Raw genomic sequence first — 26,175 nt, 5'->3', positions numbered from 1 at the left:
ACTAGTTGTAAATGTATGTTGCAAACCCTAGGGAAAACAATACAAAAAGAAATATAACTGACTGATATGCTAAGAAGGGAAAGAAAATGGAATCATGAAATGCTCAATTAAAGCCACAAAAGATGGAAACAGGGTAGAAGTCAAAAATGGAAACAAAAGCAAGAACAACAAATAGAACACAGTAACAAATATGGTAGATATTAATCTTACTATATTGATATAATAATCACTTTGAATGTCAATGGTCAATCACTAGTTAAAAGACAGAAATTGTCAGAGTCAACCAAAAACAATACCTAACTGTGCACTATATGATGCCTGCAAGAAACTCACTTTAAATATAAAGAAATATATAGATTAAATGTAAATAAATAGAAGAAAAATATACCATGCTAACACTAATCAAAAGAAAGCAGGACTAGCTATATGAATTTCAGACAGAGCAGCTTCAAAGCAAGGAAATTTAGCAAGGATAAAGATTCTGTCAAAGCATTACAGAATGACAAGGGGGATCCAATCTCAAAGAAGACAAAACAATCATTAACGTGTATGTGCTAACAACAGAGAATCAAACACCCTGAGGTAAAAACTGATAGAAGTGTAGGAAACACAGATGAATCCACTGTCATAGCAGGAGACTTCAACACGTCTCTATCAGAAATGGATAGATTCAGCAGGCGGAACATCAGCAAGGACTTAACAGAACTCAACAACGCCATTAATAAGCTGGATATAACTGACACCTATAAACGTCTCTATCAGAAATGGACAGATTCAGCAGGCGGAACATCAGCAAGGACTTAACAGAACTCAACAACGCCATTAATAAACTGGATATAACTGACATCTATAAACAACTTCATCCCACCGTGGTGAAATCCTGTGTCCACTAAAAATACAAAAATTAGCTGGGTGTGGCTGAGGCAGGAGAATCCCTCGAACCCAGGAGGTGGAGGTTGCAGTGAGCCGAGATCGTGCCACGCACTCTAGCCTGGGCGACAGAGCGAGACTGTCTCAAAACAAGCAAACAAAAATCCCAAAACACAAACAACAACAAAAGAAGTTACTGCAACGATCCAGATGGAGAAACTGAGGCACGGAAAGATGAAAAGCAGAGTTAGTAGACAGCACAGCGAGGATTTGAATCCGGATACTCTGACTCCAGCAGCCCCCTCTTGGCCGCTCCACTCTGGTCCCCGGTCACCAACAAGGACCCGGGTCTGCCCTGGGCCTAGGCGTTTGTGGTTCTCTCCCTGCAGGACGTGCAACCAAGGCCAGGGCGGCACTGGACATCATGCACCAGGTTCGCGTGGACCCCTGGGGGTCCTTCCTGTCCTGTGAGCTGTGGCCCCGCACGCTGCGCAAGCGGGAATGTGTCTGTGCGCCCAGACGCGCCCTCCTTCTACCAGCTGCAATACTGCGGCTGAGAGCTGCGCTTCAACCTGACCTCCAATCAACACCTGCTGGCGCCCGGCTTTGTGAGTGAGACACTGAGGCTTGGCGGCCTGGGTCGCGGGCACATCTGGGCCCACACCCCCGCCTGCCATCTGCTTGGGGAGGTGCAGGACCCGGAGCTCGAGGGTGGCCTGGCGGCCACCAGCGCCTGCAACAGCCTGTTGAGTGCACTGGGACATGTATACTCGGGGCAGTCTCGGGTGGTGGGATGTGGAGATTGGCTCCAGCCTGGCCACGCACTTGTCTGGTGGCTTTGCCCAGTGCACTTTTCCTCTGCCAGCCTCGGTATTCACGCCTGTAAAATGGGAGCGACAATGCAGGCCTCGTTGATCTCTAGGACAGCAGTTCTCAAAGTTTAACGTGAAAGCCGGGTGGTAGTGCACCTGTAGTCCCACTTATTTGGAAGGCTGAGGCCAAAGGATCACTTGAGCCCAGGAGTTCAAGGATGTAGGATGTAGGGTGTGATGATGGCGCTCAGTTGGAGACACAGCGAGACCCCAGGCACTCAAAAAAAAAAAAAAAAAATGAAAGAAAGAGAAAAGAAAAGATAAGTTTACTATAAGCTCAAATCACCTGCAGTCCCTGTTTAAACAGAATGTTTGCAGGGTAGGTCTGGGGTGGCACCCAAACACTTGGATTTCTGAAACCATCTCAGGTAATGTTGAAGATGCAGGTCCAGAGATCCCACTTTGAGAACCTCTGTTTGACTGGACTAAGTAACTGAAAAAGCAGTTGGCTTCTCTTCCCTGGGGCATCAGTTGTGACTGTTCCTTCACAGGTCCCTTTAGGCTGCTCTTCTCCAGGAAAGCCACCCCTCACCCTGTAGCCATTCTGCAGGGTGTGGTGAGGAACCGCTTTCAGCCCCTCTGCCCAGATCAGCGTTCCGGGAAAAGCAGGCCTCAGCTTCCTGGCTTGGTCTGGCTGAAGGGTGGTGCTGGCTACTGCCTGCAGCCCTAATGGCTCCCTGACTGGGGCTGATTAGAGCAGCTTCCACTCCAGGCGGAGCAGGGCCCCTTTCTGTTCGTGTTCAGGTGACCAACCCCACTCTCCCAGCTCTGGAGGGTGGGGGTTTGGGAGGAGTAGGGGATGTGTGCACACTCTCAGCGTCCACTGTTCCCAGGAGGCCCTCAGCTTAGATTGCTCAGGCAAAAACTGTGGGCTGTGGCTGCACAGGGCCTAATGACAGGGCAGCCCAAATACAAGCTGCACAACATCTGGACCTTTGAAGGCCCATCTGCCCTGCACAGTATTCTCATTTATGGAGCCTGTGCCTGTCCCTTAATGTACAGTTGATGTTGTTGAACCTAAGCAGCACCTGTGCACACAGGGCATCATTCCCATTTCACAGATGAGGAAACAGGCTCAGAGGGGATCTTGCCCGGGGTCACCTAGTCATTCAGTGACTGGTGGGTGGAAGGGGGGCACTCCACATTCATATCCAGGTCTCCAGACCGAAGAGCTGATGCACTCTCCAGCCCTCCCTCCAGGCTCCCTGGTCCTGTGTGACCCAAGTAGCAGAATTAGTGCCTACGAGGGGAAGTCCGAGGCACGTAAGACCTTCTTCCCTGTTGGAGCCCTGAGCTTCCTCAGGAGGTAGTGGGCATCAAAGATGCTTCCCAGGGCCCCTCCCCTCTGTGGATTCTGAATGCTGGCGGACATGTCCAAGACACTCCTGCCAGCTTCCCTTCTCTGGGCGGCCCTGGGCCCAGAGAACAGGGTGTCCTGGTGGCCATGAGCATCTCCTCTGCTCGGGTGTGGGTGTAGATGCTTTGGAGTGATTTGTTCCCTTAGGGAGATAGAGGGAAGGTCAGAAGCCCTGGCCATGTGGGAGGGAGCACAGTGCTGGAAATGGCTGGCATGCAGAGGAGATGGAGAATAGCCTGGAGGCCTGGGCACAAGCCTCCCCACTCAGGATGGCTGTCTAGGACTCTGGAAGACAGCATTTTGTCAGATTTGGAGCCTTCTGAGCTCTGCTTTGAAGGTTTGGCTGTATGTGAAATGGCAGAGAAGGGCTTTCCAGGTGCAGGCTACAGAGTGTGCAAAGGCCCAGAGGGAGGAAAGTGCAGAGTGTCCGTGGGCAGTCACAGGTGGTGTGGGCAGTGGGGGCTCAGCTGGGCAGGATGGGCCTCTGGGACGTGCAGGAAGAGCAGCTGAGGGCCAGTCCTCCCTGGGTGACCCTGGTGCTTCTTCCCCAGGAAGGTGTGTTCTAGCTCTCCAATGAGGACTACTTCATTGAGCCCCTCGCCGCTGCCCTGGCCCGGCCCGGCCCAGCCACGCCCAGCCCGTGTGGTGTACAAGCATCAGGCCCCGGAGAGGCTGGCACAGTGGGGAGATTCCAGTGCTCCAAGCACCTGTGGGGTGCAAGGTATGCTCTTCTGCTCCCAGTTCTCGGGTGGGTGCTGGGCCTGGGGACATGAAGGGGCCTTTCTAGAAGCCCCTCTTAACATCCCCATGCCCAGTGCTCCTTAGACCAGAGGACACAGATAGACAGACGGATACATCACCATAGCCTGTGCCCTTAATTGTGCCACAAGACTGTGTCCTCTGCTTTTCAGGCCTGCCCCAGTCAATCCCCTAGACCGACCTCCCTCGCTCAAACTCACCTATCTCTCCCACCTTGGGACTCAACCTGCCTCTGCTCCCTCCGCCCCACAGCCTATGGCACCTGCCTCTGCCAGCCATTCTTCCCCCAGTGCCCAGGCCAGGTGAGCCATGCCCAGCTCCAACAGGGCCACTAGCCAGGAACCTCCCTCCCCCACACCACCCTGCTCCCACCCTAGAATAACTAACCTCTATTACTGGGACCTGGAGTGTGGTACCCAGTACCTCCTCTGCAGAGCAGCAGCAGTGCTGGCCAGTCCAGGTGAGGAGCTGCCTGCTAAGGGTTGCTAGGGTTTGGGGAATGCTTGGCTGGCATGCCAATCTCAACCTGCCCACAGCTCTGGTACTGCATTTGCTGGAGCACATATCCACAGAGGTATGCTTCTTGGCCTCAGTTTCCCCAGCTTCTTAGATGTGCTTCCTCTTCTGATCTGGCGCAGCCTGGGTCAGGGGAGCAGGCCCAGTAGGGCCAGCTGGGCTGGGTCTTGGCCAGCCTCCCCTGGCTGGGGTTTAGAGGGTGGGGTCAGCCTGTGTTGGGATGTACTAACCCCCCAGGGTGGGAAGAAGTGACACGGGGAGATAGGGGCCCAGTAGCCAGTTTTGTCAGGCCCAGAAGTTCCCCTCCCATGGACACAGTACTTACTGTGTTTATGTCCACCATTTCATTTGCCCTTTGAGGTCCCCCTGTGAGGCAGATCAACTTATTCCTATTTTTAGTCAGGGAATTTCAAGATCAAAGAAGGTAAGTGACCAGGCAGAGCCACACAGCACAGGTCTGGGGCAGAGCCAGGAGGGGAATTCAGGCCCCTGGCCTCTGATCCCTGTGTGGTTCCTAGTGCCCCAGAGAACTTGCTGAGGAGAGACCCTGGAGACATGTGCCCTGGGTCAGGGTGGGCCAGAAGGATGGGGAACAGATGTTCCCTCGGGATCAGATGTTTATTTAAGACTGACTTGTTGAGAACCATCGCTCTACCTGGGATAAAGTGATGGATGTGGAAGAGCATGATCCTGCACTTGGGGACTCTGTCTCATCATAGCATTTCCCAAGGAATATTTCAGGGAATGTGTTCCAAAGAATGCCAGTAGCGTACTATGAAAAAAGATTCTGCTGTTGAATAAGTTTGGCCACACAGGATTAAAACAAGTAAAACGGGCCAGGCATGGTAGTGCGCACCTGTCGTCCCAGCTACTTGAGGGACTAAGGTGGGAGGACTGCTTGAGCCCAGGAGGTCGAGGCTGCAGTGAGCCGAGATCATGCAACTGCACTCCATATGGGTGACAAAGTGAGACCCTGTATCATTAAAAAAAAAAAAAAAAAAAAGGTAAAACAGACTTCTTTACTACAGGACTTCTCAGAGCCTTCAAAATAAATATGCGTTGAGAATTTCCAACAGAATAGGCAGGCAGCATTCCCCAAATTTAGGAAGTAAGCAGGGGCTTTGAAATAGCAAAACCTGAATTCCGAGCCCAGCTTCACCCTCTCTTTGAGCTTCAGTTACTTCATTTGTAAAATGAGGATAATTGTGCCTACCTTAGAAGTAACAAGATTAAATGACATAATGCATGCTAAGCTCCAAGCACAGGGACTGTACATGTTAGGCTCAATCAAGATTGGCTGCAGCTATTTTTTTGGCTACTGCACTATCTGACCCACAGCCATCTTCAGGATAGCCACACCTTTCTTTACCAACGCCACCTACAGACTCCAATTTATCATCATTCTCCCCATGCTAGATTCAGACCTGAGTCCTAGAACTTGGGTGGGTTTCTCCCAAGGATAGCAAGACAGGTCCCTTTTCACCCCGTTTTCTTTCTTTCTCTTTCATTCTTTCTTTCTTTCTTTCAGATGGAGTCTCTCTCTGTTACCTGGGTCGGAGTTCAGTGGCGCGATCTCGGCTCACTGCAACCTCTGCCTCCTGGTTCAACTGATTTTCCTGCCGCAGCCTCCTGAGTAGCTGGGACTATAGGCGCATGCCACCACACTCGGCTAATTTTTTTGTATTTTTAGTAGAGATGGGTTTTCTGCATGTTGGCCAGGCTGGTTTCAAACTCCTGACCTCGTTATCTCCCCATCTTGGCCTCCCAAAGTGCCAGGATTACAGGTGTGAGCCACCATGCCCAGCCAGTTTCACCCCATTTTCACCCCCAATTCTGTTCTTGCTCTCTGAGGTCACAAGCCCTTTTCGAGGGGCTCTTGTCACACTTTCAGCTCACCGGGAGCCTGTGGTTACCTGTAACCTCCAGATCTTACCTTCACAAACACTGCACACCTTGGCATGCTCTCCAGGCCTGCAGCAGAACAGGGCTGGGCTTCCCTGGGTATCATTTATCCAGTTGAAACACCCTACACTGACCTTGGGCCATTAACCAATGCTGCTTGGTTGAGTTGATCAGCCAATTAAGACCCTGCCTCCCTCCAACATCTCTCGATGCCTGTATTGCCCCCATAGCTCCTGGGAGACAGTGAGGTTATACATGCTGAGGGAAGGCCTTTGTGGTAGTACTAAGCTGTCCCTAGCCCTGACTCAGAATACAGCGTGGGTGAGTCCTCAGGCAGGCCAAGCAGACCCTCACCACTTCTGGTCCTCTGGAGTCACTTTGCTGGGGACTGATACCGAGCTTACCTGTCTGTGGTGTAGGAAAGATTTGTGGTCTGGGAAGGGGCTTTGGAGGTCTCTTGTCCTCTTCAGGTCCTGGGGCTGCCGGGTTGGGGTAGTGTGTGTGAGGTATGGGGACACTCATGCATTGGTGTACGTGCATCACCTGTCCAACTGTGCAGCGTGCATCACCTGTCCAACGTGTGAGCGTCCCTGTGTGTGAGCATGGGTGTGCGTTGCCCTGGGTGGGAGGGTGGGTTGGGTGGGCATTGGCTCCTTGTATCCTTCATTCTGGTGACAGCCTGACCCCCTCATCTCTTGGGCAGGTGGCTGGCCTGTTTCATGACCCCAGCATTGGGAACCACATCCACATCACCACTGTGCGCCTGGTCCTTCTGGAAAATGAAGAGGTGAGTGGTCATGTGGTCCCATGGTGCCCAGCAATGGCTTTGGCTGCCAGAGCCCTCCTGCACCATGACCTGTGCTGCTCTGTACGGAAGGGCACAGTGAAGGCCTCCTTGGCCTGGACCGTGTCCCCTGCCAACCCCTGGTTCCTGAAGGACCCTCTCTCAGGTCCCAGGTCCCCTGCAGGAGGTTCCTACAGGAGGGGTGGTCAGGGCAGAAGTTGGACTGGTGCCTGTGGGCCTCCCACTGCCCTGCTAGGCCTCTGTCTCCTGCCTTTGTACGGAGGACAATTAGGCCTGACCTTCTTGGAACTCAGGGGAGGCATGAGCAGTCATTCTCTCTGCTCCCAGGAGGACCTAAAGACCACACACCATGCAGACAACACCCTGAAGAGCTTCTGCGAGTGGCAGAAAAGCATCAACATGAAGAGGGATGCCCACCCCCCGTACCATGACACCGCCATCCTGCTCAGCAGGTACCACCAGCCGCAGGAGGGTGGGAGCCTACATCTCAGGGAGGTGCTTCACGGCCCTGCGGGAGAAGCCCTGGTGGAGGAGGGGGCCATGCTCTCAGGGAGCCCCATTTTGAGGAGAGTTTGCGCACCTTTGGCCCAAGGCTGGATTCTGTCTGCACTCGGGGATGTCATTTTATTTTGAAATAATTGTGGATCTTCATGCTGTTGTTAGAAATAATAGAGAGAGGGCATGTATAGCCCTCATCCATCTCCCCCAGTGGTAACATCTTGCATGACTAGAGCACAGTATCCCAACCAGGAAACTGACACTGATACCATCCACAGACTTCCTCAGATATCATTAGTTCCACACGTACTGCCCTTTGTGTGAATGTGTGTGTATTCAGTTCTGTGCAGTTTCATCATTGTGGGTTCACCTACCCACCCCCACAGTCTAGATACAGATCTGTCTCATCAGAAGGATGTCTTGTACTACCAGTTTATAGTCACAGCCACCTTCTCTCCTCCCCTAACCTCTGGCAACTGCTGATCTGTCCAGAGGCAGTTATTTTCCCTCTGCTGGACTCTGGCAGCTTCTGTCAGCACCCCTGCTGGATAGTAACCAAAATTGTTCTGTGCGGGTCTGTGCTCCCAAGGGCCAAAGAGATGCCTAGTGGATTGTGTGTGAATGAGAGCACCTGCTTCCCACGTGGCCACTGTGCTGGCCTCATGCCACAGAACGGTGGGAGGGACATCCTTTCCGCTTGGAATCAGTTCGGGCCTTCCCTGGCCTTCGCTCAGGTGGGCCTAGCACTGAGCCAGGTTAACCTGAAGGCCACTTCTCTGCCTGTGCAGGAAGGACCTGTGTGCAGCCATGAACCGGCCCTGTGAGACCCTGGGCCTGTCCCACGTGGCGGGCATATGCCTGCCGCACTGCAGCTGCAGCATCAACGAGGACACAGGCCTGCCACTGGGCTTCACTGTAGCCCACGAGCTTGGGCACAGGTACCATGCCTGCCCCCATTGCTACACTGAGAGCTGAGCTTCACCCTCCCAGCCTGGGGGCACCGGGTATCCAGCCTGTGGGTCACAAAGTACAGGGGAAAGGAAGCTCTCTGGAGAAGGAGCCCCGACTGTGGCCATGTGCTGTCCCTGCAGTGTCCCCTCCCCACAACCAGGCTGCTTCCCTGTAAAGCAGGAGAGAGGCCTGCCTGGGCATCTCTGGGACTGGCCTGGAGGGAGTCTTATCTAAAGAGGAGTTGTGATGGGCCAGAAAGTCATCGTAGGTCTTTGGCTGTGCCTCCCCATTTCCCTCAGTGCTGTATTTTTTACTCTCGATCCCTGTCCCTGTTCCTGTTTGCTCTGTGGCCTGGGCCAGTGCCTGCCCTCTCTAGGCCTCTGTGTGCTTCCCATAGATTGAGGGGTTTGGATTCAGTGACGTCCAAGGCTCCCTCCATCTGACACCGCTGCCTGAGGCTCCTGCCTTCACAGGCCTCCAGCAACCTGTGCTTGGGCTGTTGAGCTGGCGAATATGGCAGCATCTTAGATTGTCCAGCAAGTTTTCAAAGGCAGGCTCCCAGAGGGTTCTGTGGTCAAAGCTGTTGGGGTCATCCATTCAGATGTCTGGGTTTCCTGGGTGATGGCTGTGCCTGCAGGACCTTAAAGCTGCTTATGACTGCAGAAAGAACAACCTGCCGCAGTACTGCAATTTCCTGGCTGTGTTACGCTCGCTAGTTCCTCAGACTCTCTGAGCCTCCCTGGGAGTAATAATGAGAACTGAGTGAGACTGTTTTTCTGAAAGTGCTTAGCATGGCCCCTGGCACATAGTAGATGCTCAGGAAATAATTTTTCTCGTGTCCTTCCCAAGGATGGTCTCTGGAGACCTTTCTGTGACACAGCAGCTCAGATCCCTTAACTCAAGTGCACAGCCTTGGGACAAGGACCTGTGAGTGGGAACCTCTGTCAGACTGTTCTTGAGGCCAGTGAGCTTGCAGGGGCCATCACGGGCCCCCATCTGTGCCACCTGGTTTGCCATTGCTGGCCAGCCCCCAGGCAGGGGCAGGGCTGCTGTGGGTCCCTGGCCCTCATTTCAGGCCAGAGCAGGAGCCCCTGGGATCCTAGCTGTCATACCCTCATTTTACATTAAGGAAACTCAGAGAGGGAATGTGACTTTCTCAAGGCTGCTGCCATTGGGTGGCAGAACCAGCCCTGTGGGTCTCCAGGGGAGGGCAGGCTGGCAGCCTCCCGCCAGCTCGCCCGCCTCTGGGGCCTGTGCTCTCACACAGTTTTGGCATTCAGCATGATGGAAGCGGCAATGACTGTGAACCCGTTGGGAAACGGCCTTTCATCATATCTCCACAGCTCCTGTATGACGCCGCTCCCCCGACCTGGTCCCACTGTAGCCGCCAGTATACCTTGAGTTAGTCCTCTAGCACCGGGCCCCTACTCCTTGATCCACGAGGTCAAGGTCTACTGGGAGAGCTGCAGACAGTCACATTGGAGGGGTAGAGGGAAGCAGAGGGACAAGGTCTTGATCTGTGAGGTCAGGGTCTAATGGGGGAGAGGCAGACAGTCATACTGCAGAGCCGGGGTAGAGGGAAGCAGAGGGGCACCTGGCAAAGATGTGGTGCTGGCATCCCAAATGTCCTCCTGGAAGGGACACTTGAGCTTGAACTTGGAGGAGGAGCGAGAATTCACACATGTGCAGAAGGGATAAGAATGGCATTCCTGGTAGAGGAAGCCTGAGAAAGGCCTGCAGCCGTGAAGGAGTGGGAAAGATTTCAGGGAATGGCAGAACGCTGAGCAAGGCTATGGGAGCCAAGGCTGCATAGGAAATGAGGCTGGAGGAGGCAAGGGCCGGACACAAGATCCAGTGAGAGGCAGGAAGAAGGGGCCACTAAGGGAACTGAAATACGAAGCTTTCTCCATTTTTTCATGTTCTCTTCATTTGTTCTGGTGTTCTTGTTGTTGTTGTTTGTTTGTTTGTTGAGACAGAATCTCACTCTGTCTCCCAGGCTGGAGTGCAATGGCACAATCTGGGCTCACTGCAACCTCTGCCTCCTGGGTTCAAGCAATTCTCCTGCCTCAGCCTCCTGAGTGGGTGCAACTACAGGTGTGTGCCACAGTGCCTGGCTAATTTTTATATTTTTAGTAGAGACAGGGTTTTGCCATGTTGGCCAGACTGGTCTTGAACTCCTGACCTCAAGTGATCCACCCACCTCGACCTCCCAGAGTGCTGGAATTACAGGCATGAGTCACCATGCCCAGACTGTTCTGGTGGGTTTTGTTGTTTTGTTTTGTTTTTTAATTTGCTATTTAATGTTGTTCTAAGTAAGAAAAAGTTTTAAATTTAAATTATTGGCATAAATTGTATCATTCATCTTTTTTTTGTGCAGTGCCAGTTTTAAATGCAAATATAAGAGTATAGCTGACCCTTGAACAACTCGGGGGACAGGCATGGCTGCCCTGGGCTCTCTCCCAGGGGAGGGGCTGCTTTCCAGACCTCACCCTTCCACAGACGACCCGAGGTCTCTGCCTGTGTGGGGCCATCGGAGGCTCTGTTGTGTCAACTGTGAAGTGATGTTCTCTGGATCCTTGTCGGGCCTGGCTCCGGGGTCTGGGCTCAGGGACGGAGGCTGCAGGGTCAGAGAGCAGGGCCACATGAGGGCTTGGCGGTCCAGGAGGCCTTCTGAGGAAAGGGCCCTGGCAGTGTGTGCAGAGGGCTGGGATTTGGGGTTGGGGTTGTTTAGCCAGCTGGAGTGCCCAGGAGGTGAGATGAGAGAGGCCGGGAGGGCCTGTGCTGCTGGCTGTGGTTGGAGGATCAGCTGAACCAAGTGGGGAGGCTGGAGTTTCCTACAGTTGTAGGGCTCTGTGCCCCCTCCCACTTCTCCTCTCCCGGCCCCACTGAGGCTTCTCCGATGGGTCTCACAGGCTGCGCCCCTCCATCCTCCCGTCCCATCTCTAGCCGTGGGTAGGGCCTGTGCCTAGACGACCCTCCTGCCAAGGACATCATCGACTTCCCCTCAGTGCTGCCTGACGTCCTCTATGATGTGAGCCACCAGTGCCGCCTCCAGTATGGGGCCTACTCTGCCTTCTGCGAGGACATGGATGTGAGTGGGGCCGATGTGGGTGTGGGGGTGTGGGGACCTGGCAGGAGGGCTTAGGGGACAGCTCTCACCAGCCCGTGGATGCCAGCCTGGGAGTAACCTCGCCTGGCCTGGGCTGCGCCCCCGAGTGATACTGTGAGACATCAGGTGGCCTGTGGGAGAGGACAGGGATGGGCAGCCACATACCCAGCTCTGAATTCTGGGTCAACCATGGACCAACTGTGACACTTCCGGCAAGTCCCTTAGCCTCTCTGGAGCTGGCTCATAAGAGGGAAAAGGAACCCCAGTGGGGAGGGTCTATTTATCCTGGAGAAGATTGCCTGAAGTGATCTTCTAACGGGAGTGTTTCCAGAGGAGGGGCTGGGCCCGGAGAGGTGGGGACAGCTGGGGACGGCTCTGAGGAGCACAACCCTGGGCGCCCCACACCACCACATGGTCTGGGGAGGAAGGTGGGAGCAGGCACACAAGAAGGGACCTCTGGGGGTCTGTGGGCCCCTGCCACGTGGAGGGTTGCCCAGGGGACCCTTGGGGACAGGGAGGGGGCAGGGTGGGTGGTGGAACTGGGGGGGGTGAGGGTATGGCCCATGCCCTCCTCCTCGCAGAATGTCTGCCACACAATCTGGTGCTCTGTGGGGACCACCTGTCACTCCAAGCTGAATGCAGCTGTGTACGGCACCCGGTGTGGGGAGAATAAGGTAGAGGATGTCCCCAGTCCCGGCGGTGGGTGTGTGAGATGCCAGACCTGTTGTAACCAGGCCCTGGGGTCAGCCCCGGCTCACAGTCTTGCTTGTGCTTCTAGCAGAGCCCCGCACTCTCTGCCTCCCAAGGCCCCATCTGCAAAGCAGAGGCACTGGGGTCAGGGCTTGATTCCATGATTCCCCAGGGTGTCTTCAGCTGAGTCAGCACATGGGCTGTTTTACTCCCTGCTCAGCTCCTCCCTGTGGCCTGGGTCACAGATGATTGTGATGATTGTGAGGGGGTCTCTCTCACCTTCCATCCTTCCCCTCTGTGCCTTTCTCAGCCTTCCCACCCACCTTGTTCTCACTAGGGTGAGGATGACTGATAAGCTGGGGGGTAGGGAGGGTGGCTCTACCTCCATCTGTCACAGTAGTGGTGTCTCAATGGGGAGTGCGTACCCGTGGGCTTCCGGCCCGAGGCGGTGGATGGTGGCTGGTCCGGCTGGAGCGCCTGGTCCATCTGCTCCCGGAGCTGTGGCCTGGGCATACAGAACGCCGAGCAGCAGTGCACGCAGCCTACGTGAGTGTGGGGCCCAGGGTGCCCTGGGTAATGGGACAGAGGGACCCAAGCAGTCAGCCGATTGCAGGAGCTTGGCTCTGTCCCAGCCTCTGGCTCTTAGAAGTGTCCTCATAATGGTCAGTCCGAGTGTCCAGGCCACCTTGAGTCACTTTCAAGCAGTGTTCTGGGGGCTGACAGGGTCCCCACTGCTGACCCCTTTCCAGAGAGGGGGACACTGAGGTCCAGAGACTGGAGAGACTCATCAGAGGCCACATGGCAAAGCAGCTGCTGGCTGGAAGGAGGCAGGAGAGGGCAGTGGGGAAGAGCCCTGCACCTTAGATGGCTCTGAGTTCGAATTCCCTCTTCACCCCTTCTCTGGGCCTCTGTTTCCCCATCTATATAACAGCAGTGCCCATCCAGTAAAGTTGTAGTCAAGGGCAAATGCAGTTTTTGCAGGCCAGGCCCTCAGTCTTGCAGCTCGTCTGTAGGGGGCACTCAGCGGGAGGGGCTTGGTGGCCTCAGAGGCACAACAAAGGTCTGAGATGAGACTGGGGGCAGCTGGGAGGATGGGCCAGCACTGAAGGGATGGCCTGAGGTGAGTGAGTTCACCTCTCTGGGCCTCTGTTTCCCCATCTAAGCGGGGTGGTGTGAAGATCTGCTGAGACGCAGAGGTCAGTGGTACCGTAGACCTGAGGCACTACCTGGCTAATCTTCACTTCAGGAGGCCACCCGTGGCAGGCATGGGGTTCACAGCCAGCCCCACCCAGGGCCCTGTGCTTATCCAAGACTGGCCTGTGGCCCTCCCTGCCTCCTGACCTCCAGGTCTGAGCTGGGTGGGGGCCAGTGACCCTGGCCTAGATGCAGAGGGTTTCAGGAGCTGTGCTCGGTCAGACCTCTCAGCTGGCTGAGGCCCTGGGAGCTTTCTTTAGATCCGGGCTGGGGTACTGCCACCAGGAGGGAGGCCGAGGACGCAAGGGCTCGTTAGGATGCTGGTGTCATGGGCTAGAGACTTGGAGCAGTCCCTCCAGTCAGTGCCAGTCATGCCTGAAGCTTGTCCCAGCTTCTCAACAGCCCTCTGCAGAGGCAGCCCCAACCCCACTTTATACAGGAGGAAACCGAGGCCCAGAGGGTGGCCGAAGACTTGCCCACAGTCACATAGCAGGTCTTTAATTGGACAAACGTGAAAAACAGCACATACATTTGCAGGATTAGACATTTGGGAATTGTCTTTCAGCAAATTGGCTGCTTCACAGGGGGACCACTTAGGAGTGTCTGCAGAGGCAAGTGCCCCATGGTAGCTGGAACAGACAGGGGTTCTTTGCCTCAGGCAGGAAGTCCCAGGTGCACAGTCCAAGGTGGCAGGACCTGGAGCTGATTGGCCCTCAGCCACACCATCCTTGCCACAGCAGCCTCCCCTCACTCCTGCTTGTCACAGATGCTGTCCTCCCTTCCAGGGCTCTTACCCTGTACCGGGCAGGAAAAAAGAGAGGGGAAAGGGCTGACTCCCAGTGAGGGACTCGTGCCTTTTACTCCCCAGCCAGGACTGTGTCCCAAACCCCCATAGTTGCAAGGGAGCGGCAGTGGGGTGTGTTTTCAGCTGGTCTCATTGCTCCTTGAACAAAATCAGAATCTGTTGGTGAGGAAAGAGGGGGACAGGTGTGGGACTGGCAGCTCAGGGGAGGGACAACTTACTCTTTGGACCACAGGGTGGGGGTGGAGCTGAGAAGGCAGAGCCACCTGCAGACAGGGTCCTGTGGCTGGGCCTCAACAGGCAGTATGGGAGTGAGTGTCCAAGGTGAGGAGCATGGCCGTGCAAAGGCCCCAGGATGGGCAGTGGCAGATGGTGTGAAGGACAGGAGCAGTGCCAAGGTTGGTACAGGGGTGGAGAGCAGGGGCTGCCCCTTGTTGCCCAATTTCTTTTCCAGATATTCTCTGAGCCATTGGGAAGGGTGTGGACGGTGGGACGGCCTTGACGCCATGACTGGGTTTGCATGCTAGTAGCAGCTGGCATGGATCGAGCTCTTAGGATGTGCGGGGCACAGGCCGAGCCTGCACATGCAAGAACACACGCAGTCCTCCCTCCAGGGCTTGGAGGAGGCAGGATTGTTGCTCCCACTTCCCAGAGGAGGACGCTGAGGTTCAGAGAGGTCAAATGAGCTGTCCAGGCATCTCAGTTAGGAAGCAGAGGGTCTGCTTCCACACTCTGCCACCCGTCCAGGGGCAGTCAGAGGGGAGGCTACATAGGAGAGGGTGTGAGTGAGAACCAGGAGGACAGCAAGGAGGCGATGGTGGAGGTCTGCCTTCATCCTGACATGGGCAGTGAGGCGCTGGGAGGGTCTGGCAGAAAGGGTGTCTTTGGGTCTTGGGTGGTGGGCACCTGGGTGTCAGTCCCAGGCTGAGTCCCATGGCCCCTAGGTGTGTAGAGGCAGTGTGTACTGCTTAGAGTGGCAGGCAGGGCCCGTGGACGGAGAGCACTCTGCCCCCCGGGGCTGGCCCAATGACCGCCAGAGGAAGTGCAGCTAGCAGCCCTGCCCTGCCAGGTGAGCCCGCCCCCACTGTCCCACCAACTTCCCACCCCCAGGCGTCCTGGTCTGCCACAGCCCTCTACATCTGGGTCCCCAGAGGCCCTGGGGAGGAGCAGAGGGAGCCGGGCTTTCATTTTCTTCCCAAAGCTGAAGCCCCAGCCCCCAGTCACCCCTCACCCCAGCCTGGGCCAGCTGGACACCTGTGGTCCTCCTCTTTGGGTCCCTGGATTTGAAGTAGGCCTCAGGTCACACTCAGTTTCCCTGAGGGGAGGGTGGCAGGAGTGGAGGGGTTGTGCCATGTCACCAAGCTTTGAGGGCAGGACACTTAACTGGGCTTGGAGCTGTGGAGAATCATCCACTGGCCTCAGTCCCAGCTCTGCCCAAACTCTGGAAGCCCAGCCTGGCCCTCCCTGCTGGTGAGCCTGCTGATGCCACTCATCTGATGCCATAGTGATGCCACCCATGTGCCCTCACCAGGTGGTGGGCAGGTGAGTGGCAGCTGTGCTCCAGCTCCTGTGGGCCTGGGGACCTCTCCAGCCAGGCCGTGCTCTGCATCCGCACTGTGGGGCTGGATAAGCAGAGCGCCCTGGAGCCACCCGCCTGTGAACACCTTCCCCAGCCCCCTACTGAAACCCATTGAAACTGCCATGTGCCCTGTCCGGCCACCTGGGCTGTGGGGAACTGGTCTCAGGTGAGTGTGGGATAGGAGGGGGCCCGCCTCCAGCTCCACCCTTGGTCTTTGGCTACAGGTAGGCAGACAGCCTTCCTGGAGCCCTCGTGGGTGGGAGGGAGCCTGGGCATTCCAGGGTCCAGCCCCTGACTCTAAAGCCTCAGGGATCAGGAAGCCCCTGGCAAGCATGTCCACAGCCATGACCTTGAGCTGGACAGGGCTGGCTGGGGTCTCTGCCACCCTGACATAGGGCAGTCGACAGGTTACCCAGTCATGCCCCAGCGTCCCCTGGCACCCTGCCTCCCAGCCTAAGCCCCTCACCCTGGCTTCCCCTGCAGTGCTCAGTGACATGTGGGGAGGGTACTCAGAACCAAAATGTCCTCGCACCAATGACACTGGTGTCCTGGTGTCCCTTTGTCGAGGCCCAGCAGCCACCCAGCGAAGTCACCTGCTCTCTGCCACCCTTTCGGTGGCCCCCGGACACACTGGGCCCTGAAGCCTCAGGCAGCGGCTCCTCCAGCCATGAGCTCTTCAATGAGGCTAACTTCATCCTGCGCCACCTGGCCCCAGGCCCTTCACCTGCCTCATCACTCAAGCCAACCACCATGGGCAACGCCATTGAGGAGGAGGCCCTAGAGCTGGACCTGCCAGGGCCCGTGTTTGTGGACGACTTCTACTATGACTACAATTTAATCAACTTCCACAAGGATCTGTCCTATGGGCCCTTTGAGGAGCCCGATCTAGACCTGGAGTGGACAGGGGATCGGACTCCCTGACCACACAGCCATCCTGCTGTGCCTTCCATGTGTAGCCCCGTGCTTACCACAGAGCCTCCTGCAGCCAAGGAGGAGGGGGCACCGGGATCTTGGTCCCCTAGCCCTTGGCCCAGCCACCACCACCCTCAGAGCAGACCCCTGGGAACCCTTTGATCAATTTCCTGCCTGAGGAAGAAGGTCCCATAGGGGCCCCAGACCTTGGGCTCCCCAGCCTGCCCTGGCCCAGGGTTTCCATTGATGGCCTGCAGATGCCTGCCGCCCCTGAGAGCCAAAATGACTTCCCAGTTAGCAAGGACAGCCCGAGCCAGCTGCCTCCTCCATGGAGGGACAGGACCAACGAGGTTTTCAAGGATGATGAGGAACCTGAGGGCCGCAGAGCACCCCACCTGCCTCCAAGACCCAGCCCCACACTGCCCCCTTTGTTCCTGGTCGGCAGCACCCACTCTTCTCCTAGTCCTGACGTGACAGAGCTGTGGATAGGAGGGACTGTGGCCTGGGAGCCAGCTCTGGAGGGTGGCCTGGGGCCTGTGGAGAGTGAACTGTGGCCCGGGACCCAGCTCTGGAGGGTGGCCTGGGGCCTGTGGACAGTGAACTGTGGCCCACTGTTGGGGTGACTCCTCCCCCTCCCTCCCCCCGCCATAGCCCCTCTGCCAGAGATGAAGGGCAGGGACAGCCCCCTGGAGCCGAGGACTCCCACCTTCCCAACCCCAGGACCAGGATCATGGGACCTGCAGACTGTGGCAGTGTGGGGGACCTTCCTTCCCACAACCCTGACTGGCCTCGGGCACACGCCTGAGCCTGCCCTGAACCCAGGACCCAAGGGCCAGCCTGAGTCCCTCAGCCCTGAGGTGCCCCTGAGCTCTAGGCTACTGTCCACGCCCGCTTGGGACAGCCCCGCCAACAGCCACAGAACCCCTGAGACCCAGCCGCTGGCTCCCAGCCTGGCTGAAGCCGTCTCCCCCACGGACCCATTGGCTGTCAGGAACGCTAGCTGGCAAGCAGGAAACTGGAGCCAGGCAAGTGATGCGGGCTGGGTGGGCTGGGAATTTGCGCGGGACCTTGGTGACTGTTTCCTCATCTGAAAATGAGCAGAGTGGGACACAGGTGCCATCTGTCTCGCCTTTCTTGGGGCAGGAGTTCCCAGGATTAGGGGAATGAGGGGACCTCGGGGCCCACTTCTGGGCAGCACAGGGGGCCTCAGGGAAGGCAGTGGCAGGCACGCTCTGGCAGCACAGCCCACCCCAGGATGCAACTGGCTCAGACAGCTGTGAATGGGGAGGGTCCCCGCATGGCTGCCAGGCCCAGTCCTGCCCAGCAGGCAGCAGCTTCCCTGAGGCTCGGCCTGGCTCCTCCAGGCTGGGCTCAGCCCACTGCCACCTGGCTCTGCCCTCAGTGGCTCCACCCTCCTTTGACAGTGGCCTGCAGGCATCTGAGCTGCATGAAAGAAGCTGGCCAGGGCCCCCTCCCTGGGTCCCCAGATGGTCACTGCAGGAGAAGCAAGCTTCTGTTCAGATCCCTAATTTGGGGGTGGGAAGGGGCAGGCTGAGGCCCACAGGGCTTGTTTTGCGCATCAATAGCCAGCGATTTGGCTGCTTGTCCCAGGACCCAGCCTTCCTTCCCTGGTGCCTCTGGGAAGCAACGAGGCTGGTCAGGACAGCTGGTCAGGGGTGCCCTCAGGGCCCCCTCCCCCACCTCTGCACCAATGACACTGGAACACAGGCCCTTTGTCCCATGTGAGCAGGGACAGTTGGTTGCTGGGGGAATTTGACTTTTCATTCTCATGGTCTTCCTGGGAGATGGGTGGAGGAGCCTATTTTGCAAATAAGGAAACTGCGGCCCAGAAGAGTGCCCTGTCTTACTGAGGTCTCACTAGCCTAGGTGGATAGTTTCCTGACTGTGGAGGCCTAGCGGGGATGGGATCTGCCTGGCTTTCATGGATCTCTGCGCTGCAGTGTCCACCACCTGCGGCCTGGGTGCCATCTGGAGGCTGGTGCGCTGTAGCTCTGGCCCGAATGAGGACTGTGCCCCCGCTGGCCAGCCCCAGCCTGCCTGTCACTGCCACCTGCAGCCCTGTGCCACCTGGCACTCAGGCAACTGGAGTAAGGTGCATAAGGATGGAGCCAGGACAGGCATTCCCAGGGCATGGCGTGGAGCCCTGGTTCCCCACGGCCTGTGTTCCAAAAGCAGCAGGACAGGGGAGGGCTCCAGGCTGCACGTCTGTGCACCAGATTGCACCGGATTCCGAATCTCTTGGGAATCTTCTCATCTGTGTCTGGCTTGGCCTGTCTCCTTTCCTCTGTATTTTTGACCCCATCTGGACTTATCTTTCACCAGCTTGCCTTTGTTCCTCCCTTTCTCTGTCTGTCCCAGCCCCTGGCAGCCCCTGGCCACGCCACCTTTTGCCTGGGTCCTGCCAGCCTTGGCCTCTTGCTGGGGCTTTTCAGGGACTTGCCCAGGGCTGGGGCGTGGGCCTGATGTCTTTCCTGCCACATGCCTCATGGGGTCACGCCTGTGGGCCTACACCTGGGGACGTGTCCCCACACGTCTCTCGGTCCCCAGTGCTCCCGCAGCTGCGGCGGAGGTTCCTCAGTGCGGGATGTACAGTGTGTGGACACACGGGACCTCCAGCTGCTGCGGCCCTTCCATTGTCAGCCCGGGCCTGCCAAGCCACCTGCGCACAGGCCCTGCGGGGCCCAGCCCTGCCTCAGCTGGTACACCTCTTCCTGGAGGGAGGTGAGGCCTGGGGGTTCAGTTGGGGGGAGGGGATGCCCTCAGACCCTGGCTGTCCCTGACTCCTTCCCTGCCCACCCAGTGCCCTGAGGCCTGTGGTGGTGGTGAGCAGCAGCATCTGGTGACCTGCCTGGAGCCAGGCCTCTGCAATGAGGCAACTGAGACCCAATACCACAGGGCCCCGAAATACCCAACCCTGCACGCAGTGGGTGGTGGGGCCCTGGGGCCGGGTGAGCCGGGCTGCGTGGAGGGGTGGGGAGCAAGTGCGTGGTGGCACCTGGTCGGTCCTGGGTTGGGTGAAGGATCTTTTGAGTGTGTGCTGTGAGCCAGGCTCTCTGTGGCCCCTGCGCATGCAGCAGTGACTGGACAAGGCCCCGCCCACTGGTGCTCACACCTGCCAGGGAGAAACAGACAAGGAAAGGGCACGTGTGTTGTGATGTCAGGGAAGGCCTTACAAGGAGGGGTCTGGGGTTGAGACCCGAGGGAGGAGTCAGTGATGCCAAGGACAGGGATCAAGGGGATAGCAGGTATGAAGTCTGAGGTGGGAATGACGAGCTTGGGGTTATAAGGGAGCCCAGCAAAGGCCAGCGGCAGAAGGGGGTGGAAGAGGGGCCTCAGATGGGCAGGACACCTTCTGCCAGGCCTGTTTGGAACTCAGGTGTTCAGGCATCTCAGATTTGGGCCCTGAACTGGGTCCTGGAGTCAGCTGGGCCAGCATTTGAGTCTTTGTCCCACTGGCTGCTGAGTGACTCTGGGCAGGTTGCTTTACCTGAACAGACTGCCCAGTGACTCTGGGTCACTGTTTTCTCATCTGTAAAACTGGAACAGCTTAGGAGACAAGGGTCGGGAGGATTAAATGAAGGATTGTAATGAGGCACAGGACCAGGCACAGCACAACACTGGCACAGACAGCGCACGTTTAGGACTGATAACAATGAAGCCTGGTGGGCTGGGCCCTGGCTGTGAAACCTGTCTCCTCCCCTCCTGCCCATGGGCTGCTGCAGGTCCTCTGTCCCTCAGGCACAGCGTTGTCTTGCCCACGTCTCTGCCCACTGCTGGGTCAGGGCTCCATCCTGGGGCCCCTGCCCAGGCCTCTCAGGTGTGTCCCGTGTGAGGGGCTCACTGCCCAGGAGCCCTGAGGGCTGTCCCACTGTTCTCATGCCCCTCCCCTCTTCAGGAGCCGATCCCACAAGTGAGAGTGGGGTTCCAGCACCAAGTGGGTTCTAGGGGTGGGACCAGGTCCTCCAGGAGGCACTGAGGGGGCGGCTGGGAGCAAGGGCAGGCCTGTCAGGCACAGGGCGCAGGGATGGCTTCCCAGAGGAGGTGTCACTGCCCCCACTGCTAGGGCTGGCCCTGGAGAGACTCATTCCTCCCCCACTCTCCCCAGTGCTCAGCCCCCTGTGGCAGTGGTGTCCAGCGGTGCCTGATCAAGTGTGTCAACACCCAGACGGGGCTGCCCGAGGAAGACAGCGACCAGTGTGGCCACGAGGCCTGGCCTGAGAGCTCCCAGCCATGTGGCACCAAGGATTGTGAGCCTGTCAAGCCTCACTGTGAGTCCCCTGACCCCAGGATCTCTGCTGAAGTGAGGTGGGGCGGGGAGGGCGATGGGGAAATGGGGTCGTCAAACCATTGCATCCACGGCACCGGCTGGCTCCATCTGTAGTCTGGGCTCAGGAGCCACGTGGCCACTGAAAATCCTGATGCCACAGGATGCCATGCCGGAGGCTGGGCTGTGCTGGGAGTCAGTCAAGGGGAGTCCCAGTCACACAACATCCCGAAGGCAGCTGTCTGACCTCGGGGGAGTAGAGGGAGTGGCCCTGGCACCTGATTTGCTGTGTGAACCTGGGTAAGCTTTTTCCCCTCTGGGTCTCTGTCTTCCCATAGTGAGACCAGGGATGTCCCTGAGGCTGTGTGAAAACTGGGCCTGGGTGAGTCCCTGTCCCCAGCCCTGGCCTGTCCATTCCCCAGCCAGAGGACTGCCTAGAGTGAGCAATGGAACCGCAGGAAGGGCCTCCCTTCCAGGGTCCTGATAATCCAAGTGGTGGGGGGTTTCCTGGCCAGCTGAGTCCTGGTGGAAGGGCCTGAGCTAGAGGTGGTTCTGGATACCCCACCCCCCCGCCTACCCCCCCACACATACACGCACCCACACACACACACTCACACACTTCCTTCCTGAAATCCCAGCCGCTCTCAGCAGTGCTGATGGCAGGAAACAGGGTGGCCCTGGAGTCTCACCTAGGCTCCCCTCACCAGCTGAGTGGCTTTGGGCTCCATTTCCCTCTCAGGGCCTTCATGTGCTGAAGAAAGGGGCCGCCAAGCCCCATCCTTGCATAAATGAGGTCTGGGCATGAAGGGCCCAGCACTGCGTGGGCATCCAGGTGATACTCAGGGAAGGCGGCTTTTTCCCCTCCCCCAAAGTCACTGTCATCCCCAATTGCAAGGTCAGGGAGAGGGCCTGGGACCGACCCTGACAATCTAAGGAATCCAGAAGCTGTGGTGTGAGGAGCTGCGGCCCCTGTGCTATTGACTGTCTACTCTCTGCCCCTAGGACAGAGGCCTTAGCCAGGGCACTCAAGCTGGCATTCGGGGCCCCCTGCAATCTCCCCGGTCTGCCTTCTCCCCTTATCCAATACAGACTTCTCTACCTGTGCTGGCTCCTGGGCAGCCCTCATTCGGGCTCAGAGTGGCCCCTGCCATGCCTCGCTACCCTGCCTCTGGCAAGGGTGGCCTTCCTGCCTCAAACTCCATTATCTCAGGCAGCACACCCACCCTGTCCTGCCTGCCCTCAGCATGCACCCAGCCAGCATCTCAGAGCACTCCTGTGTGTCTCCTAAGCTGGGTGCTGGTGCCGTGTCTCTCACTTTCAGGGCCAAGGTGGTGGGGTGGTTATGATCCCTGGGGGTGAGGACCAGATGGGGCAGAGAACAGGAACTGAAGCACCTGGGGGCCTAGAACCAAGGACGGATGGCCCAGGAGGCTCTGGGCTTGCAAGGTCTCCCAGGGGTGGGTGTGAGTGGGCTGCAGGGAGTGGGCAATGGGGGCTGGTTAGGTGGCTGAACTAGAAGCTGTCCTAAGTGAGGAGTTTTCTGCCACTAGTGAACAGTGGAGGGGCGGTTGAGAAGGTGTCTTGGACTTTGAGACCCGGAATTCCCAGGATGTCCTGCTGGTCTGTGGGACAGTTGGCAGGACATGTGGAAAGCCGGGAAACTCCAGAGTGTGTGGTCGCTGCAGTGACACAGCATGGCCACATCCGTTTGCTGTGGAGGTGGGGTTGACAGAGGAGGGAGCCAAGCCCGAGAGGTGAAGCAGCTTGCCTGAAGTCACCCTGGGCGACCAAGATGCAAGCCTACAGATGTGTGCTTTGGAGCTCTGCCTGGAGCTTTGGTGGAGGACCCTGCCTGCTGCCTCGTGCCCTCTGCTGGGCCTGGGGGATGTCTGCTGCCCTCCTGCTCCTCCTCCCCAGGGAGGTCTGCTGGAGTAAGCAGGGTCCGGGCAGCAGTTGGGGGCTGTCAGCAGTGGCAGTGGCATCAGGAGCAAGGCCAGGAGGCTGGAAACAAGCCACTTCCCAGAATAGCTCTGATAACCTGGGGCAGGAGGGCCCAGCCAAGCCTCAGCCCTGACGAGCACAGCCCACAGCCGGCCTCCCTCCCCAGTGGGCCTGGGCTCAGTCCCTGGTTTCCGCTGACAGCCTGTAAGGCCCACTCTCTCTAGGCTTTGTGGCCCACCTGAGAAGTGGGAGGCTGGTCTGGGAGATGGGACCCTGTGACGCAGAACCCAAGGCTGAGTACAGTCCCTGTGGCTGGAGGTAGTCACGGAGGCCTGGCAGGACAGATGCACTGGGGCAGGGGGCGGTGGGGGGAGTTGGGGCCAGAGGCCGCTGCAGGCTGGCAGGAGGCCCCAGGACCACAGTTCTGTGCCAGGATCTGTTGGGGAACACCAGGGATGAGCAAGGATGGAGATGGGGTGGCAGGGCATCGCCCTGGGCAGACCCTTTCACGGGCATGTGAAGGGGTCAGGGTGGGGTCTCAGGACCTTTCCTCCAGAAACCTCAGCCCAGCAGTGCCCATTCTCATGTCATGGGGTTGGCCATGAGTAGGTGGGAGAGAGATAGCAACAGTTGGAGACCTGCAACTCTGCTTCGGGAGCTGCTCCAAAAACCGGGGATCTCTGCTTGGTGGGGAGCTGCTGGAGCCTCCTAAAGGAGGTTGGAGTGGGGAGCCAGGTTCTGGGTACTGTAAACCACTGGTTCTGATGCCCCTCTGTCCCCTGACTCCAGACTGTGAGCGGGACCCCGTCTTTCGGGTTCTGTGAGACGCTGTACCTACTGGACGGCTGCCAGCTGTCCACCATCCACACCAGTGCTGCTGCTCATGCTCTCTGCCCAGCCATGGTACCCCCTCCTGAGGCCATCAGTGGGTCACCACCCACCGCTGACGTTGCCAGGATGCACAGACCAACCGACAGACCTCAGTGCCCACAACGGGCTGTGGAGAAGCTCTCGCCCCCTGCGCCCTAATGGTGCTAACCCTCTCCCTACCCAGCGGCAGGCTGGGGAACCTCCTCCCCCTCAAAAAAAAGTATTTTTTTATTCTAACAGTTTGTGTAACCTTTATTATTATTTTACATAACTGAACATCTATCACAGTGTGACTTCCTCCTGGATTTGGCAAATCTTAAAAGTCAGAAACTCTTCCCCCAACCCCTCTGCCCAAAACTCCACTGCAGCAGCACCTCGGTAGGCGCGGCTTTTCACCTGCTCCTCTGGGGCAGGTCTACAGGGGGCAAAGCAGCAATCGAGTCCATGACAGCATGGTATCTGGTCCTCGGAAGCTGGGTGGCTGCTGCCCAAAGAGGCCTGTCTGCAGAGGGTGGGGTTCTGGGGGCAGGAAGGTCTTCTGGGCAGGGGCACAGCTTGGCCCTTTCTTGCTACCTGCCTCCAGCTCAGGCTCCCAGCCTCCCCTGGGGCCCCACTCTGTGGTCCTCAGAGACCTGTTACACAGGGATTGGGCCCACCTCGTCACTTGCAGGGACTGCCCCCTGGAGTACTGGGGACTGGGACCCCCACGGGCACCTCCTTGGCCCTGTCTATTCTATCTGTTGAATCTTCTGCAAAAAGCGGGCAGAGAGGGGAAAAGCAGGCTGGCCAGCTGTGCCCTACTGTGTCCCCACGTGTCCCTTCATCTCTGTGCCCAGAGATAGGGCCGGGCTAATTGCCACTGCCTCAGGTTGGCCCCTTTCCCACCACCAGCCCCAGCAACAGGTTCCTACCATGCTGATTGACGGTTCAACACCAGGCACCTGCCCACCCACAGCCCCTTCCCCTCCCATAAAATCTAGTCCCATGGAGCCAGACAGTGGTGCCCACAGCAGGGAACAGAGGGACATGAATGTGCTTTCAAAAGGATCCTGTCCTGGCCAGGGGCAGGAGGCTGGGGAAGGGGCAGACACTGTCCTCCCAGGCCCAGGCCCAGCCCTGGAGCTGACCCTACCCTCTGTCTGTGAGCCTTGGACTCAGCCGTTGACAATTTCCTCCTCAGCCCTCCCCTTGAAAGGTGTTACACCCCTTCTCCAGGTGGGGACACTAAGGTTCAGAGAGGTCACCCTGCAGCCTACAGGGGTCACCTCTCACATTCTATTCTCCAGCATATGACATCCCTGGACAAAAGAGGAGTGTGGCCCTGGAGCCTGCATGTGGCAGCCACAGCCACTCAGGGCTGGGTGTATGCTGGGGACGGAGTGGACACCACTGAAAATCACTCCTGGCTGGGTGCGGTGGCTCACGCCTGTAATCCCAGGGCTTTGGCAGCCTGAGGCAGGCAGATCACCTGAGGTCAGGAGTTTCAAACCAGCCTGGCCAATGGGGCGAAACCCCATCTCTACTAAAAATACAAAAATTAGCCAGGTGCGGTGGTGGGCACCTGTAATCCCAGCTACTTGGGAGGCTGAGGGAGGAGAATCGCTTGAATCCGGGGGCGGAGGTTGCAGTAAGCTGAGATTGCACGTTTGCACTCCAGCCTGGGTGACAGAGGGAGACTGCATCTAAAAAAAAAAAAAAAAAAAAAAAAGAGAGAAAAGAAAAGAAAAATAAATTACTCCTTAGGAACTGAGACCAAGAAACAATATCAGAGGCTGAACCCCTTGGCAATGAGCATCTGTCCCAGGACTTGGGAGGAGGGAGCATGGCCAGGGTGGCTGCCTGCTGGTGCGTGTCCTGCTGCTCCCCAACTCAACGTGCTCACCTCATTTCACACCAACACACCCCATCCTCAGAGGAGGAGCCTAAGGCTCTGAGAGGAAGTAACTGGCCCAAGGGCACATGCCTTGATGACACAGTCAATTCCTAGGCTCTGACTGCCCACCTCCAAGTTCCAGGCCACCCTAAGCAGGTGGAAGAGGGAGAGGGCCCCAAGCAGGCCGCAGCTGTGACTTTGCATAGAGAGGGCAGCCTGCCAGAGTTCACGCAGGAAAGCAAGTCGCTCAGCAAGCTAGCATGAGTCCCAGCCCCGCTGTGCTGCCTGAGGTTGGAGGAGCGTCAGACGTGCTTCCTATCTGTCTGCAGCAGCCCGGCTGGCCCAAAGAGACTCTGGGGCCCCATGCTCTGAGTCATGGCTTCCCAGGCC

General features: G+C 57.5%; 1 protein-coding gene across 1 annotated transcript; it reads left to right on the top strand.

Moving 5' to 3' along the window:
• The first annotated feature begins 660 nt into the window (after positions 1-660).
• Positions 661-25,184, top strand: LOC103231493 (A disintegrin and metalloproteinase with thrombospondin motifs 7-like). The gene is given in 23 exon segments (XM_073012914.1): positions 661-751; positions 1,260-1,478; positions 2,234-2,386; positions 2,745-3,005; positions 3,693-3,820; positions 6,980-7,063; positions 7,409-7,533; positions 8,368-8,549; positions 9,713-9,931; positions 11,500-11,621; positions 12,221-12,313; positions 12,730-12,875; positions 14,561-14,723; positions 16,295-16,928; positions 16,931-17,845; positions 18,778-18,929; positions 19,385-19,558; positions 19,638-19,712; positions 19,714-19,785; positions 20,943-21,105; positions 23,832-23,847; positions 23,849-23,907; positions 23,910-25,184. Coding segments are annotated over 23 exon segments (4,296 nt in total). The 3' UTR covers positions 23,960-25,184.
• The last annotated feature ends 991 nt before the right edge of the window (positions 25,185-26,175 follow it).

The sequence above is a fragment of the Chlorocebus sabaeus genome, chromosome 29 (genome assembly GCF_047675955.1).
Source record: "Chlorocebus sabaeus isolate Y175 chromosome 29, mChlSab1.0.hap1, whole genome shotgun sequence".
Classification (NCBI taxonomy): domain Eukaryota; kingdom Metazoa; phylum Chordata; class Mammalia; order Primates; family Cercopithecidae; genus Chlorocebus; species Chlorocebus sabaeus.
The sequence above is the reverse complement of the archived record's forward strand: the minus strand, read 5'-3'. Positions and strand labels throughout refer to the sequence as shown.